A 15,277-nucleotide genomic window follows, 5' to 3' on the forward strand; every position below is an offset into this window, starting at 1 on the left:
TTGTAAGGAGAGCCCAATTCCCATCTTGCTACAACCTCCTTTAAGGTAGTTGCCAAGTACAATAAGGGCTCCCCTGAGCCTTCTTTTCTCCAAGCTAAACAACCCCAGTTCCTTCAGCCACTCCTCCTAAGACTTGTTCTGGAAGGGTCTGGAGAACCTTCACTAGCTTCATTGCCTTTCTTTGGACACATCTTTCTCTTCTCACATCAAATTAGCTATTCTCACTACCTTAGCTACCTGCCGTTATGCAACAGGACAATATCCTCTTAACCAGATTAAGTTACCTGATGTGCAATCAATAAGGTGTTTTTGACATCCCAGACAGAAGAGAGAAAACTGCAGAAAGGAACGAAGCAGGACTGTTGACAGCAGGCACCGCCAGCACCAACCCGCACTCACAAGTGTTGACAATACAAACCAAAGGCAATGAACATATCAGATCTCTCAATGAAAGCTGATATTCTACATCAAATTTGAAAATATGATCTGTAAGAATTCCCTCTGTTGGCATAATGGTACTGACTTCAAGGGTGGAAAAATTTAAGCTAATAATGTTTTCCTTCAATAACTCTCAAAAGCATTTGCTCTTTCACAGTCTATCAGATTACGTCTCAGGATATAAATGTGAATGCATTTTATTGTGGTTCCTATGCTGTACATTTCTGTGTTCCAGTGTTAGTACTACATTTATGTTGTATTTTTTCTGATACAGCATTTGAAAACAGTCTACCAAGAACGGATTGAACGTATCAGTTTGTGCTCCCAAGGCTGTCACCTACTGCCTTTCATGGTGAAGCATCCTGAGAAGTATGGAACAATTCCCCAGGGGTATTGATCCCATGTGACAATTGACAGGTGTTGCATTAAAAGTGGCTGATGACCTCCTTCCTGGAAGAACCCTGAATATCCTACTCATTTCCCCTTTATTTAATGCTTTAAAGAAAACATCCCAAACATTTTACCTGTATCATAACATGCAGATACCAAATATTGCTACCGTTTCAAGACACCACTTTTCCTCATTAATGACCTTATCAGATGAAAAGAGGGAAAAAAATATCTCAGGTGAGTAGACATATTTCATCTTTGCTTTTTTTTTTTTTTTTCCAGTTTTTCTGTGCCAAAGCATTATTAATATGTTTCTTGGAGACACTACTTATCCATTACTACCCAGCCTCTTAAAACAAATAGTTGATTGCAGACATGTCTTGAGAAATTGTTCTGATTCTTACTTTTAAAGCAACGGATCTCTCTTCTAAAGCTATAGACAGTAGAAAACTATTTTGAAAACTTTAGTATAAAATTTTTAGTTCAGCACTAACTACTGTATGCTACAGTAGAGACTACTGCTGTATATACATCCATAGTTGAAATTGAAAGATAAAAACACTATCAATCTGGCACATTAAAGCTTCAGTATTAAACAGACAGACCTCTGCATGTAAAATTAAAAACAAACAAACAAAAAAAACAGCTTGAGCATATATATCTTTATTTACATTTTTCTTTAGAACAACAGAAATTTTTCCATGTCCAACCACCCATTCTACTTCAAGGAATGACTCCCATGTAAATCTTTCCTTAAACCTATACCAGCTACACTCCCCATAAAGCTGAACATGCACTTATGTGCAAAACCTGAGCATAAAGCTTAGTAGCTCCTTAGCACAAAGTAACATCTAAAGATCAAAGAGAGCACAGAGAATTATTTTCCTTAATACTTTTAGGAAACTAGTGTTGTCTGCTTTGCAACCGTGGAATTACCACTATCGAGGGCTAATTATAATAAAACAATTTCTGCTTTAAGATACCTTTCAAGCATAACATTTTTTTCTGAAAAAAAATAAGATATCCTGTTTATATATATTTCCAAATGAAACAACTTTGAAATATAAAAATTCAAATAAATATAAAGAAAAATACATGTCCTGACTAAATACATCTGAAATCTAGGTGAGAAAGAGGCAAGGGAATCTCATTTTTCCTGTTCAGAAGCAGGCTTCTGAGCCAGGAACAAACCTAATTCAGAATCAGGAAATAAATTCACATCTCGAGTCCCAGTCTGGTGCCTTGACCACAAAAGTACTTCTCTTTTTCCTGAAGAGACTGTGGCAGGCTGTGAATAATTGCCATTAGGAAGTAGTAGACGTCAAAATTAGTCTGGGTGGGAGAGGTGAAATAAAAGTGTTATAGAAACAAAAACTGCTTTATCAGGAAAATGTACTTAATAATTTACCAAGTTGTTTTTCCAGCTGTACTGTTCAGGCAAGCTATTTATTAGGTATAATGTTTTACCATGTTTTTGTTTAAACTCTGTAGCACCACAAGAAGGCAACATTACTTCTTGCCATTCTCTTCACTCCTCTGTGAATGAGCACCTCTCACAGAGCCCCCCCAAAGCTACATCTACACAGCTTCAAGATCAGTAGATAGGTTTCTGTATGTTGCTTCTTACACCAGACAAATGAAAAATCAAGTATCCTAAATATGCAGCACAAAGGAATCACAATGAAAACTTTCTTGGAGACCTACAACCTGCAGCGACAGTAACACAAAATTGCATATATAAACACAGATGCATACACACAGTCAAAAATAATAGCAAACCATGTTTTCTGCTTATTTGTATTTATACAAAGACCTCTGTAAAAGCAATGTAAGTATAAAATAAGGCCCTGGGGAGCAATAGTAAACTCAAGGGTCTCACCTGTAAGGGTTACTAATCTCTACCAGCAGTACTGCCAGCCTTGTGCATGCGCACACACACACACGGAGCTGGGGTGTGAGCATGGGCTGTGCTGTAGGGCACCAGGGGCTGTCCTCGGCCTTTGGGCTACCCTTAGGGAATCCCAGGTGTAAGGCAGAGCATGGCTGAGTGCTGCCAGAAAATACGATGGAGAGAAAAAAACACCCCATGAAGGTGCCTGGGAGGGGGATTCCGCTGCAGGCATTACTTACACTAAATCAGGCTTCAGTTCGCATCAGCTCAGGCATCCATGCTGTGACCAAGGCTTAAAACAAATGGAAGTACATAAAAGGAGAGCTACGCCTTTTCGTGCTCTGCTAATTGGGACAGAGGAGCAGAACCATGGTTTGGGTTTGTCTGCTTTTTCTTTTTTTTTCTTTTTAATTTTTTTTTTTTTAGTGAGGGCTTTATCTGGCTTTATTTTTCACACATGCTTCTAATTAAAAGTGCTTTAAAAATAGCAGTAATCAGAGCAAACGAAATACTGCTGGAGTTGGCTTCCTTCCTCTGAGCTCATTCGTCATGGCTTAATAGCTACAGCAGCATCCCCGGCAATTCCTGTTTGTGATCCATCTCCAGGGCTTTCAAGGGAATGGCTCCAAGCACCATTAGAGGCCTGATTTGGTGTCAAGCCTCCCAGCTGTGCTGTTACTTAGCCACAGGCTGCCGGCTCAGCCCAGCAAAATGCTGAGTGCCAGCAATCCCCCTTGCCTTTGCAGCGCAGGGATTGCTACAGGCCATGTCAAGTGCAAATTCAGAAAACCGTAAAATCACCAATTTATAATTTCAGGTACATGGAATGGCATTCAAAGTCTGCTTAAACTTTCTCAAAATGACACGGAGCTGCATCGGGGAGGTTCAGGCTGGGTGTTAGGAAAAGGTTCTTCACCCAGAGGGTGGTCAGGCTCTGGGACAGGCTCCCCAGAGCAGTGGTCACAGCACTGAGCCTGCCAGAGTGCAAGAAGCGTTTGGACAATGCTGCCAGACACAGGGTCTGATTTTTGGGTGGTCTTGTGTGGAGCGAGGAGTTGGACTCAATCCCTGTGGGTCCCTTCCAACTCAAGATATTGTATGATTCGATAAAAAAAGTCTGTTATTTCCATTAACTCTCTTGATTCTCTGAGGTTTGGCTTCCTAGCATCATTCACCCCCTTGGAAGCTACAGATCTCTGTGATAGCAATTGACTCTCCTTCCTCACTAGCTGGAAAGCTTTGTAGTCACATAAATATCCTCTGACCCAGTCTTTAGAAAGCCTTCCTTTTCTTTTCTCACCCTGCACTAGAAGAAACCTCCTGAAACTTATTCTGCATTTGAAATAGGCTGCATGAGCATTCACTGCTGACATCAAGCTGATCAGCCTGATCTGCCTTTGTCATTCAGAGATAAATGCAGCTTGTGGGGTACTTTTGTTGTTGTTGTTCTTTGGAAATATAGATGTGGTATACTTTGGTCTTAGCACAATGTGTTTTACATGAAATTTTACTCTTGGCTTTCTGAATAAACAATTTTTATGTCTTCTTTAAGACAGAAGCTTGAATTTTCATAGTCAGCAGGGTAGATGAGGTTCCATTCAGAGTTTCAGGAGCTACAGGACATGTACTAGGAAAACACTGACTGAGATGAAAATGAAGATGTTGTGAGCTTTAGGCTGTTCTCAGTTCCTTGAGCCTACCCCCTACATGCATTTTTTTTATATTTTTTTTTAATAGAAACACACCAATATGCACACAATTTCAATTCTTTCTATGGAAAACCCAGGAACTATTACTGCAAATGTTTCTGAGATTGTTCAAAGGACAAAATGCACTTTTCCAAGCACTAACTGCTACAAATCCATTAAAATACATATAGAATAATTAGGTGGTAATGATGAAAGCAATGAAAGCAACATAATCCCACAATAAACTGATGACCTACTATAATTAACTCTGCAGTCTGCCCTTGCTAATAGTCACAGGACCATGAACCCATCTCTTCCAAGAATACATTCCAAAAAATCACTCACTTCAAATTAATCCTCAAGGCAACAACAAAATGGGGAAAAATTCTAAACTTCTTAAGCAGCCCCCCAACATTTCAGTTTACACACTCTCCAATTTAAACACCATGTTGTGTGCCTTTCTGTATAAAGGAGGATTTGCAAGGGGAGAAAAAAATCAGCTGATTTACATTAATATATCAACAAGGATTGCTGGATCTCAGCATTGCTGAAAAATCAGCCTTCATGGCTCTCCAGCTGCTTCCTGATCATATAACAAAATCTTATGTTTATGGAATTACAGCCTGTTACCATGGAAATAATTACGCTGCAATATACCCCTGCAGGATCAAATAAAGGAAGAGTGACTGCAAGAGAGCAAACATTAAGCAAGGAAACAGTTATTCAAATAAGACTATGGTAATTAACAAATGTGGCAAAGATACCTATTCATAACACTCAAAGGTAAGTGGTTCTGCAATATCAGATGGTGCATTTTCAAGGTTTGCATAGTGCAAACAAAATAACAACAACAACAAAGGAAAAAAAATACACTAGTATTTGTTTGGTCTCTATCTAGTATGCCCCAAACATCTTATTGACTCCCTGGCCAAGGAGCACTGTACCACCTATTAATCTTATAATTTGCCCCCTATCAACCAGGAGATAACATCCAGAACTTACTCTTTTTAAAAAGACACTGATGTAACTCTATGAACTACAATCTAGTTCATAATCTGCATAAGAGATCAAAGTGGAACATTGTGAATTCATTTGCATCAGTAGGATTCATTTGATTTATTTTTTATTCATTAAAAAAAAAAAAAAAAAAAAAGCTATAACGTAACACTATAGCTTCTGATTCCCAAACTCAATTACCTTTTGTAAACAGTAAAGCTATACGCAGGATTTTTCACTCGCACAGAGCTATTACAAGGCATCCAGATTTACCCACCACTGGAGAATCAACAAAAACAAGTCTGCATGACTACTTCAAGGATGGATGGAAAGTCAGAGCAGAAGGGTTCCCTGCTACAGAATGAACTGGTACCCGTGGATCACTTGCTGCACCAGACTCCCCTACGTAATGCAGTGTGGCAGGTCTGCACTGACTCCTTTTATCAGGCACACAGGACCACCAAAGCAGGGAGAGCTGTACCACTACAGTGAGATCTTCCAGCACAACAGCAGAGGAGTGGATTTGAAGGTTAATGAACCATCATGAGTGTCTGACTAAACCCACTGCTTAGTTGAATGCATCAAATTTTCCTAAGTCTTCCAAATCCTGCTATCAAAACCCAATGCCTCTGCTTAAAACTGGCAAAATCAGGAAGGAAATACTGAATTAGCTTGGGTAAATCCCTCTCACCTTGGCTGCAGTGCTGCTCTCTTTCCATATCAAGTATTCATGAGCTTGCAACCAGTCACAACCTCATATCATTACCAGAGCACAAGTACGTACAAGAAAGCCTGACTGCCACCACTCTGTCCTGACAGGCTCAGAAACACCATGAAAGAAACACAGAATTGTCTCCATGCCAGTTACTCAATTAACCCAGTAGCCTCTCTCATAACGCAGCTGATGCAGATGCTTCAGACAGTGCTGAGGACTGCACACATGCAAGAGAAACCTTGGGTGAAATAAGGGCCAGGTAGTCAGCAGTATTCTGTGCTTTTTCTGCAAAACAGGGAAGTCAGCTGCAGGGCAAAGGATGAGACTAAAAAGCATAGACTTATGGCTAATCCTAGGAGGCCCAAGAAGTCCCTCTGGATTTGTTCCATCTGGTGCATATTTAGGTCATATGGCAGTTGGGGGTCTCTTTCTGGCCCCAGCTCCAGATAAGTGAGCAGTTTAGAAGCTGCTGTTCAAGCATACCTCACTACACAGCCATACTCAGCACAAGCTCCAAGCAGCTGAGTTCTGGCCCCAAGGTATCTACTACTAACAAAACCGCATCATATCACAAGCTGCTATACATGATGTGAATGCTACATTAAAGCTTTTCCAATTATTTCAAATTAGTTGGCTCAGTCCCCTAATTACAATTATTCTAATGTTCCCTTGTTACATTTTCAGTCATCTCTGAATTGAAAAGAAAAGATGGGACTTTACAGGTTTCAAGACTGCGTATGACCAAAAATTTCAGAAATACCCCAGTCTGATGTTTTTGGTGAGAACTGTACCCAACAATGCAGGGAAAGAGACAATAAACAGTGCCAGGAGCATACCTCTGTACTCTTAGCCAAGTCTTGGCTAAGCATTTCCAGGGCATTGAGAAGACAGTATAAATGAGGAATACATTTCTGAGTTCAGAAATGTAGAAAAATGTCACAGTACACCCACTCACCCTTACATGCACACTCTAAAACACATACATGTGCCTTCATGCATGACAGTGATGTATCCTCCAACTATCCCGTTGTGATATCTGAAATACTTGCTTTCAAATCACTTCATCTATTCTCCAATAATTTTCTAACACAAATGTCATTTAGATAAAGAAATTATTTTTTAGCCATGCTGCGATAAGCCTACCTAATTTTCTCCCAGCTATACTTGTTGAGGACGGGTAAATAACAGCATTTACAAATAGCTCCTGTCTGAACATCACGAACTGCAGTTCACAACGAGTAAATGTCAGAATATGTAGCAGCAGTCTAGCACTGTCTTCCCTATCACATGGCTGTCCTTCAGCTATCTGGCGCTCAATAGGTTTTGAAATCTCATTTTGGGTATTCTGACAGCTCTGGATGGTGCACGAGAGTCAAAACCCAACCTGGCAGCGTCCTTCACTTGGTCTCAGCTCAGCTATCCTGGTTAAAGGACTTCTGCCTAACCACATCAAGGTATTTCTTTGCAAATTGCAAAGCTGCCTGCCAGTCAGCTGAACAAATCCCAAAGGGATCTTGAACTTTTGAGGAGGCTTCTCTTAGTGATATTAGCACAACAAGAAAAGGCAATCTGTTTTATCACAATGAAGATATGTCCCTGAAAGATCTGCCCAGCAGTAATTTTTAAACAAAGTGAAGACCAACCCCTCAATTCCAAGAACCCTATTGGCTTTTGAAGCTCTTTCAGTTCAAGCCAGGAGTCATACTAAAAGCTAAAAAATAGTTTTTGTTTTTCATAATTTCGAATAAATTCACTAAATACTGTCGTTTCAGGAGAACCCAAACAATGCTGAAATTCTACTAACATCTTTTAGAAAAAGTACAAATGTAGGTTAGGTACAAACAGCAAAAATGTCAGAACAGTTCACTATTTACTAAAGGAAATATTTCATTCTGAAATGATGTTTTATTTGTTTTTAAAAAGGGAATGAAATTTAAACTGTTAAACAACCTGGAAGCATTTAATTCACCCCCAAAATGAAATGATTTCTTTAATATTGGCACAATCTGATACAAATCTTAGTTTTGACCTTTAATCAAGACACATAAACCAAGCAATCCAAATGTAAAAGCAGGCACAATTTGCAGTTACTGAGGAAGGCTAATATGATTTTCTTTAGACATGAAGATTAAGACTAATCACACATTACACAATTTGGCTTGCTAAACACTCTCAACAACTTACATCATTTTAGTTCATGTTTGGAGCTTATTTTTGTTTTAAAAAACAAAACTAAAACCAAAGACAAACTAAAAAACAAGTGTCTTAGTATTTAATAGGACATTTACAGACAATCTCCATTCAGTTGGCACTTCTATAAAATCGCTGTAGATTCTGGGTCTTTGCTAATCAGTTTCCAAACAGTTAAAAAGTTATCACGCTGAGCAGCATTCCCTAAACATGTGGATGGTTTTTAAATCTATAGCAAAGCCTTTTTTTTTTTTTTTTTATTTAGTCTGTGAATGCCACGGTTTTTTTTTCTTTCCAAACTCTGCATTGTGATTTCGGAAGAACAACACATTTAAGCCTTGCACATGGTAAGTTACTTACACGATGCAGCTTTCTTTGTTTCAGATCAGAAGGACTTCCATGACACAAATGACATGGAAGTACTCCATCCTGAAGAAGTACACAGAGGCATGCTGGAACGGGGTGGCCCTGACAGTCTGCAGAAGCCAAGGCATCTCCAGCTGTGAGCACTTAACCAACCAGCTCCAAATCCCACTCTTAGAGACAGTGCCAGGAGTCCTCTCAGGTATGTGTAACCACTCCTCACCTCAGGTGAACCCCAGTATTTTCAGGGATTTACCTCAACTGAAATTCCAAATGATCTGGACATGGGTTTCACAGAAACTTCTTGAAAAGCTTATGTGAGTTTGGAGCCTTCATCCTCAAGACACTGCAGAAATCAGAATTGGATTCACCAACACCACAGTATTTTGAAAAATCCACCTCTGTTTATTTGCTGCTGGGTTTGCACATAGAATAGCAGGTAAGCTCTTGAACTGATGAAGAATTGTATCAATTGGGGTACGTGGACTCCAGATCAAGCCCCAGAACTTTTTGGAGCATTTTTAGTTAGAGAAGTGCCCATTATTACCACTTCCTTTTGCTCTATCTCACCCCTATCACATCCCGAAGAGGTAAGGTAGAGTTTCATATCTAGCTATTCTGACTATGAGGAAAATGGAAGGATTTCAAATAGTCCTTCAGAGGCAATTCAGAGTAAATTACTAAAAAATAATCATTTTATGGAAATGTTATTTCATATTCACAAACATACACATTTTCCTGTAAACTAGAAAATCACATATTCAGCTAGCAGATTGCTATGCTTGAGTAATCCTGAGATTCAGCACAGCATTAGGGCTAGATATTAAAAACTCACTTCTGTTTTCTACTATGTGTCAGGCTACAAAGACTTTAATCTGTGCTCCATAAACACTTCTATAAAGCCAGTGTAATTTCCTGACTTCAGCAAGTAATACCAGCACAAAACCTATGTCACGCAGTGTCAAAAACAACATCTTGAAGGTGAAACTGTTCAAATCCCCCAGTCTCAAAGGGATAAAGAACATATAATTGTGGTAACTTCCAAATTTCCTGGTAGACGCTAATTTTGAACAGGAAAAAATACTCCATATTCTGTGTTGTGTAGCTGGGGGAGAATGTTTAGATACTTGCTTATACACCAATGGAAAGAAAAAACTGTGAAAAGGTTAAATTTCCAAAAAGAGTTGATGCTTAATGTATTTTAGAAAAAAAAATAATCACATATTTTAACATAGGAAAGGATTGTTACAGCCATCTGCTCTGACCATTTGAGTTATATAGGCAATGGAATTACATAGTAATTCCTGCATTATACCCTCAATTTCTGGTTGACTTACAGCACATTTTCTTTATAAGAATGTAGCTCCATTGTGAGACCATTTACCGTTATATTATGGAACTGTATAACAGAAATCAGTCACACATCTCTGTACAGTTATGCCTGGATAGATGGAAGTTATCTTTTTTAACTCGCCCACATCAGATTGTGGAAGTCAAAATACATTTTCAGAGGAAGCAAATGCCTGACTTTAATCCTCAAACTGTAATTCCAATAGATCTGTCTCAAGAACTTCTGTAAAATCAGTTCCTTAGTATGTTTCTGAAGGAAGTGGAATGTTTTCATCTTGGGTAAAAGTCAAATCTAAAGAGTAACTCAAACTGGCAATTTAAGAAGGTGAAATGTAAAATGAAAACGTTCTGTTGTGAAATTTTACTCTATGCAAATACCCGAATACTTTCATCAGAGCAAATATAATCTACAGGTTAGTCTGCTGCTCTTCTCCTCGTTCTCTTATTCTTTATAAATCAGAAAATTAATTACCCAGAAAATGGCCTCCTGTAGTAGGAAGCTGAACAGGTTTAATGCATAGCTTGTATATGGAAATTTAGATGTCAACACTATGAGAAATCATCACATAAATATTTTTGCAGTTAGATTTTTCTGCATCTGTCTTCCTAAAAGAATGAGAATAATACAGATTATCTCAATGATATAGTGGTGTTTTGGCTTAAGGATCTGAACTGCATTTTCATTTTTTTTCTCAGCAACAAATCAATCAAAATGAACAAGGTTATTGTGCTATATGAGAGAAGCTATCTTGATGCCATCCTTCTTAGAGGAGAGCTATTCACAGTAAGAACATTAAAATGAAGAAAAAAGAAATTAAACAGAATTAAGTTTCCCAACTTCCACCTTGTCATCTCTAAGGGGCCATTTTAAACTCATTCTACTGCTTATTAGGCCATTCTGAATGTTCCTCCCTTACTTTAAGGCTACCATTGTTACTTACTCTAGAAACATTTGATAAAGGCCTTTGCTTCAAGTGAGTCTTGAAAACTAGTTTTGCTTTGAAACACATTTCTTTAGTCAGTCTTTGAATTGTCAAGTATCTAATTGGATATACTTGGCACTTTGTAAGGTTCAGCAGCTTTAATAAGTCTGAAAATTGAATCCAATAATGCATCTGTATTGAGGTGCTCAAAGCAAAGACTTCTACCATAGGTGTATGTTAACATAAGCAACTCTTTATATAGTGAATATAGCTGTGAGATAGCTATTAAGGCACTTTCACATAATCAGCTAATCACATTATTAGTGATTTTGAAAATTCAGATTTGAATTGATTTTAAGACTGGATAAGGCCTTTGGCATTTCACAGGAAAAGGGATGTTTGACAGATCTCTGCAACATCTCCATGTTGAGTGAGGATCCACTGCAATTACATTTCCATGAGGAAACTTTCTATCCTACATCAGCCTGACAACTTCATTCTATTAATGGGCAACGAGATGGAATCCACTTGTTCACAGGGGACAGCAAGGAAATAAATATTCCTACTTATTCTAAACCACTTGAACCCCAGATCAAACACTTGGTAATGACACTTCAAGAACCTTTAACTTTTTTTTCATAAGTTTGCTTATTTGCTTTTTAAACCAACACACGCATTTAGCATCCATAACAGCCTGGGGATGGAGCCCCATAGCTTAACTACATATTGCATGAAAACACATTTCATTGTTTTCACATGCTTGCTCTGCTCTTATCCTAGGGGACAGTTGGCACTCTTCCTTGTAATCTCTTCCAGACATGCTGTACCATAGCCAGTTGCATGCCCATCTCCCCCAGCTCCTGAGCAAGCACAAAGCTTACTTTGGTCACAAAGCTTACTTTGTTTGCGCCTCGCTGTCCTTCTCAACACAGCCTCCTCCATTTGTGCTTTTTCTTCCCTCTCCTTCCAGCGCCTCAGCTGCTCTTCTCTCATTTTGTAGAACAAGATCTGCTTTTGCTCTTCATTCAGCTCTGCCAGGAGCTCGGGGTCAATATACATATCATGCAAAATTTGCTGCAGCATGATGACTCCAAGAAAAAAGAGAGACAAACCTGCTCCCAATTATCCTCACTACAGTGACAAAACCCCACGTACGGCACTCCAGACAGCAACCTGCAGCAAAGGAGCTCTCCCACGCCTGCCTGCCCAGCAAAGGCTCGATTCTTCTTGTTCTGTTCCTCTTCTTGCGGGCATATTCTGCTACTCTTCTATTACAGTGCAGGGTTCTCTGCTTATCTCATCCACCAAAGGCAGTGACAGGTGTCAAGTGAAAGAGGGGGGAGGAACAGGGAAGGATAAGGAAAAAAAAATGAAAGTTCAGGAGAAATAATGATAAGTTCCTTTAGTAGTCCTGACTGCATTCAAGTAAAAATACAGGATTCTTGACTGAACCCATCATTTTTGCTCCCTTGAGTAGAAAGAAATTCAACATAAAGAAAGTCTCACACTTTCAGCTGAAGTGGTAATACACTCCCAAGGGTCTAAGTGTTGCCCTGGGGGTTTAAAGTGATGTCATGGTTAAAGGTATCACCTACACCAACAATATCTATGTCACTTTGGCAACTGATCTCTTCTGATAAGAGAGGAGAAATGAGCTTGCATGTTATTTCCCAACCTAACCTGTTAACTGGTCTCAAAAGGGTATCAGAGCTCATATTTACCCGGTGCTGACAAATACAGTCATGCAAACTGATTAAAATGCCTTTAAAATTAAAAGCATCTGTAATAAAAGCCACAAGAAGCTTGTTATCACTTTATAAATAGTAAATTAATATTAATTAAACAACAGTTAGTTCTCAGCAGTTCATGCGGACTATGAAAGTCCTGTTGTTAATTCATTTTCCACTTTGCAACTGGAGAGACAGAACGCTGCTCTTCAAGCATATCGTGACCTTTCACTGTTCAACAAAGTTTGTACAAAACTCAGTAAATGCTATTTTACAGCAGCAGGGCCAACAGTCAATTAAGTACATGGAAAAAAAAAAAACATTGAATTTCAGATCCAGCTTTGCACAGGGCAGGTGCCCGGATCCTCCAGGGAGCAGTGGCACTTTGTGGGAAGGGGGCCACCTTCTGAGGAGACAACAGATGTGGCCCTTCTGAGCTATAAAAAAAGGAAAACCACACGAGAATGCATGCTGACTGGCATCCCACTGCATGATGTTCACACAAGATACCTCCTCTAATCTCATTTCTGCCTCTAGAAGGTGGGCTTGGTTGTAGGGGGAAAAAGTATACTGTGTTGTTAGAAGGATCGGAGCATCACTCCCAGGCCCTTCCTTTCAGGCAAAAGGAACAGTAATGGAGCAGAATCGCAGAGCAGTCATCCTCCTTTTCTATTCCTTGTAGTTAACAATTTTCAGAAGTAAGATATCTAACCCGAGGTAATTGTGGTGGCACAAGATTCTCCGTAGGGAAGGGGAACACAGATGATCCATCCACCATTCACCTATATCATTTTTCAAATAAAATATTCTAGCTTATTACAAATATACGTATCCCCATCCTTCATCAGCAACATTTCCTTGCTAATGTGCACAACAGGTGACAGGAAGATGCCTGCTCACTTAATTACCTAATATTATATTCCTCATACATTACTGTTTCTTCCTGCTTCTTGCCAACACTGAGACCAGAAATGAAAAGTTCTAAAGCTTCACTTGTACTCAAGCTATCCTACAAAGACAGCGTTCAGGAAGATGATACATAAAACAAAGCGATGCATTTCTTCTGCAGAGAGAGATCAACCAAGGCACGTAATATGTAGGTGCCCCCCTAGAGTCTGTGTCCTGGCCTCACCTGAGTTCCTGAGCAGAGGAGGACACAAATCTGGGGCACATTTCCCCCTTCCTCACTCCTTGGGATTCTTATTTGTTTTCCTTCATTGGGGAAAGGAAATGGAAAGAGAAGAGGGCAAGGGCACACAGACTTCCCAGTCCTAACTCAGTCTAATAACTACACACATTCAGTCAGACACAGGCCTCTTTCTCTGCTAGTGAACATTGGAAGTTCCCAGGTACAATGGCAGCAGTCTGTTGCAAAGTGGCATAGCAGGTGTCTGGGCATGACTGCATATTTACCGTTATGGCCACAAAGTTAAAAAGAAAATCTAAGAAATTCTGAGAGTGTACTTAGAAAAAATAAAAGATTGTGTACCAGCTCCTCTACGTGCCTGTAACAACACTATCCTTTAACTGCATGATTACATACCATTTTTCCTCACAAAAAATCCTGCTTTATAGATATGTATGTCTTAAACTCTTATCTGACTTGTATGATGCTCAAAATCAAAACCTTATACTATTATTCTCTATTCATGTAACACATTTTTGAAGAGAGCAAAACATTATAATAATATAAGAAGAAAATGCCTTTGATCTAAACTAAATTTCAAGAAAGACACCATCATATGGAAGCACAAATCCAAAGACTCTACTTGAACGATGCCCTCAGCCAAAGCGCAATTTTGGATCCCATTGTGTTTGTGCTGTACAGGGTGGAGTTCACGCACAGGCTGCTTTGCAGTTCAGGATCTCTCTTTTATGCACAGGTTTTGTCTCATAAAACAAAATGCTTTAACCTTGTTTTGTTTGTTTGTTGTTTTCTTTAAAGAAATAGAGTTTGGCAAGAAAATACGTTTCTTGGAAGAAAGACTTTTCTCCTCCTTGCTTATTCTATTTTTCTTGGTCAGGTATAGAAGGGGGAGAGCCTGGGGGACTTGGCCTTTCTTCCTCTGCTTTTATTCAATTATACTAGAGCTGTAGCTTCACATTTTGGCACTAATTGAAAAAGACTCGCCTTTGTAAAGGCTTCAGGGCAAGCAGTTGTGCTGTTCTATCCATTTGTCATCTTTCTTATTTTATTTTACTTGACTTCACAGAACAGAAATCAAATCGTGATCACAAGCTATCACAGTGCAAAGAACAAACTCTTCATCAAGGATTATGTGCATTTAAGCATGATAAGAAGCAGGAACCATTTCTGAACAGCATTTAACTGCAGAAGTAGCTCAGGATGGTGATCCAAGATGCAAGACAGTATACAAACAAATTTTCAGGCAACTGCTGGTAATGTTCAATGAGCAATCACACAACAAAAATAGCAAAAGCAGGGAGATGAAATGAATACTTCATGAACAACCCACTGCCTGAAGATTATTTACCCAAAATATCTGAGAACAGTAACCAAATGATTAAGTGGAATTAATTTGTGGGGAAAACATTTATTTATTTATTTTTCTAAAAGGTCACATTTGGAAGTGATATAATCTAAT

At 39.0% G+C, this 15,277-nt stretch overlaps 1 protein-coding gene across 1 annotated transcript in view; it reads right to left on the bottom strand.

Annotated features, from left to right (window-relative positions):
- SH2D4B (SH2 domain containing 4B) overlaps positions 1–12,027 on the bottom strand; it is a 70,414-nt gene extending 58,387 nt beyond the window's left edge. Inside the window, exon 1 of the mRNA XM_032191420.1 lies at positions 11,844–12,027. Within this exon, the coding sequence (XP_032047311.1) occupies positions 11,844–12,027 (184 nt within the window). The remainder of the gene's footprint in view (positions 1–11,843) is intronic.
- Positions 12,028–15,277: the final 3,250 nt, after the last annotated feature.

Source organism: Aythya fuligula, chromosome 7, assembly GCF_009819795.1.
Source record: "Aythya fuligula isolate bAytFul2 chromosome 7, bAytFul2.pri, whole genome shotgun sequence".
Taxonomy (NCBI): domain Eukaryota; kingdom Metazoa; phylum Chordata; class Aves; order Anseriformes; family Anatidae; genus Aythya; species Aythya fuligula.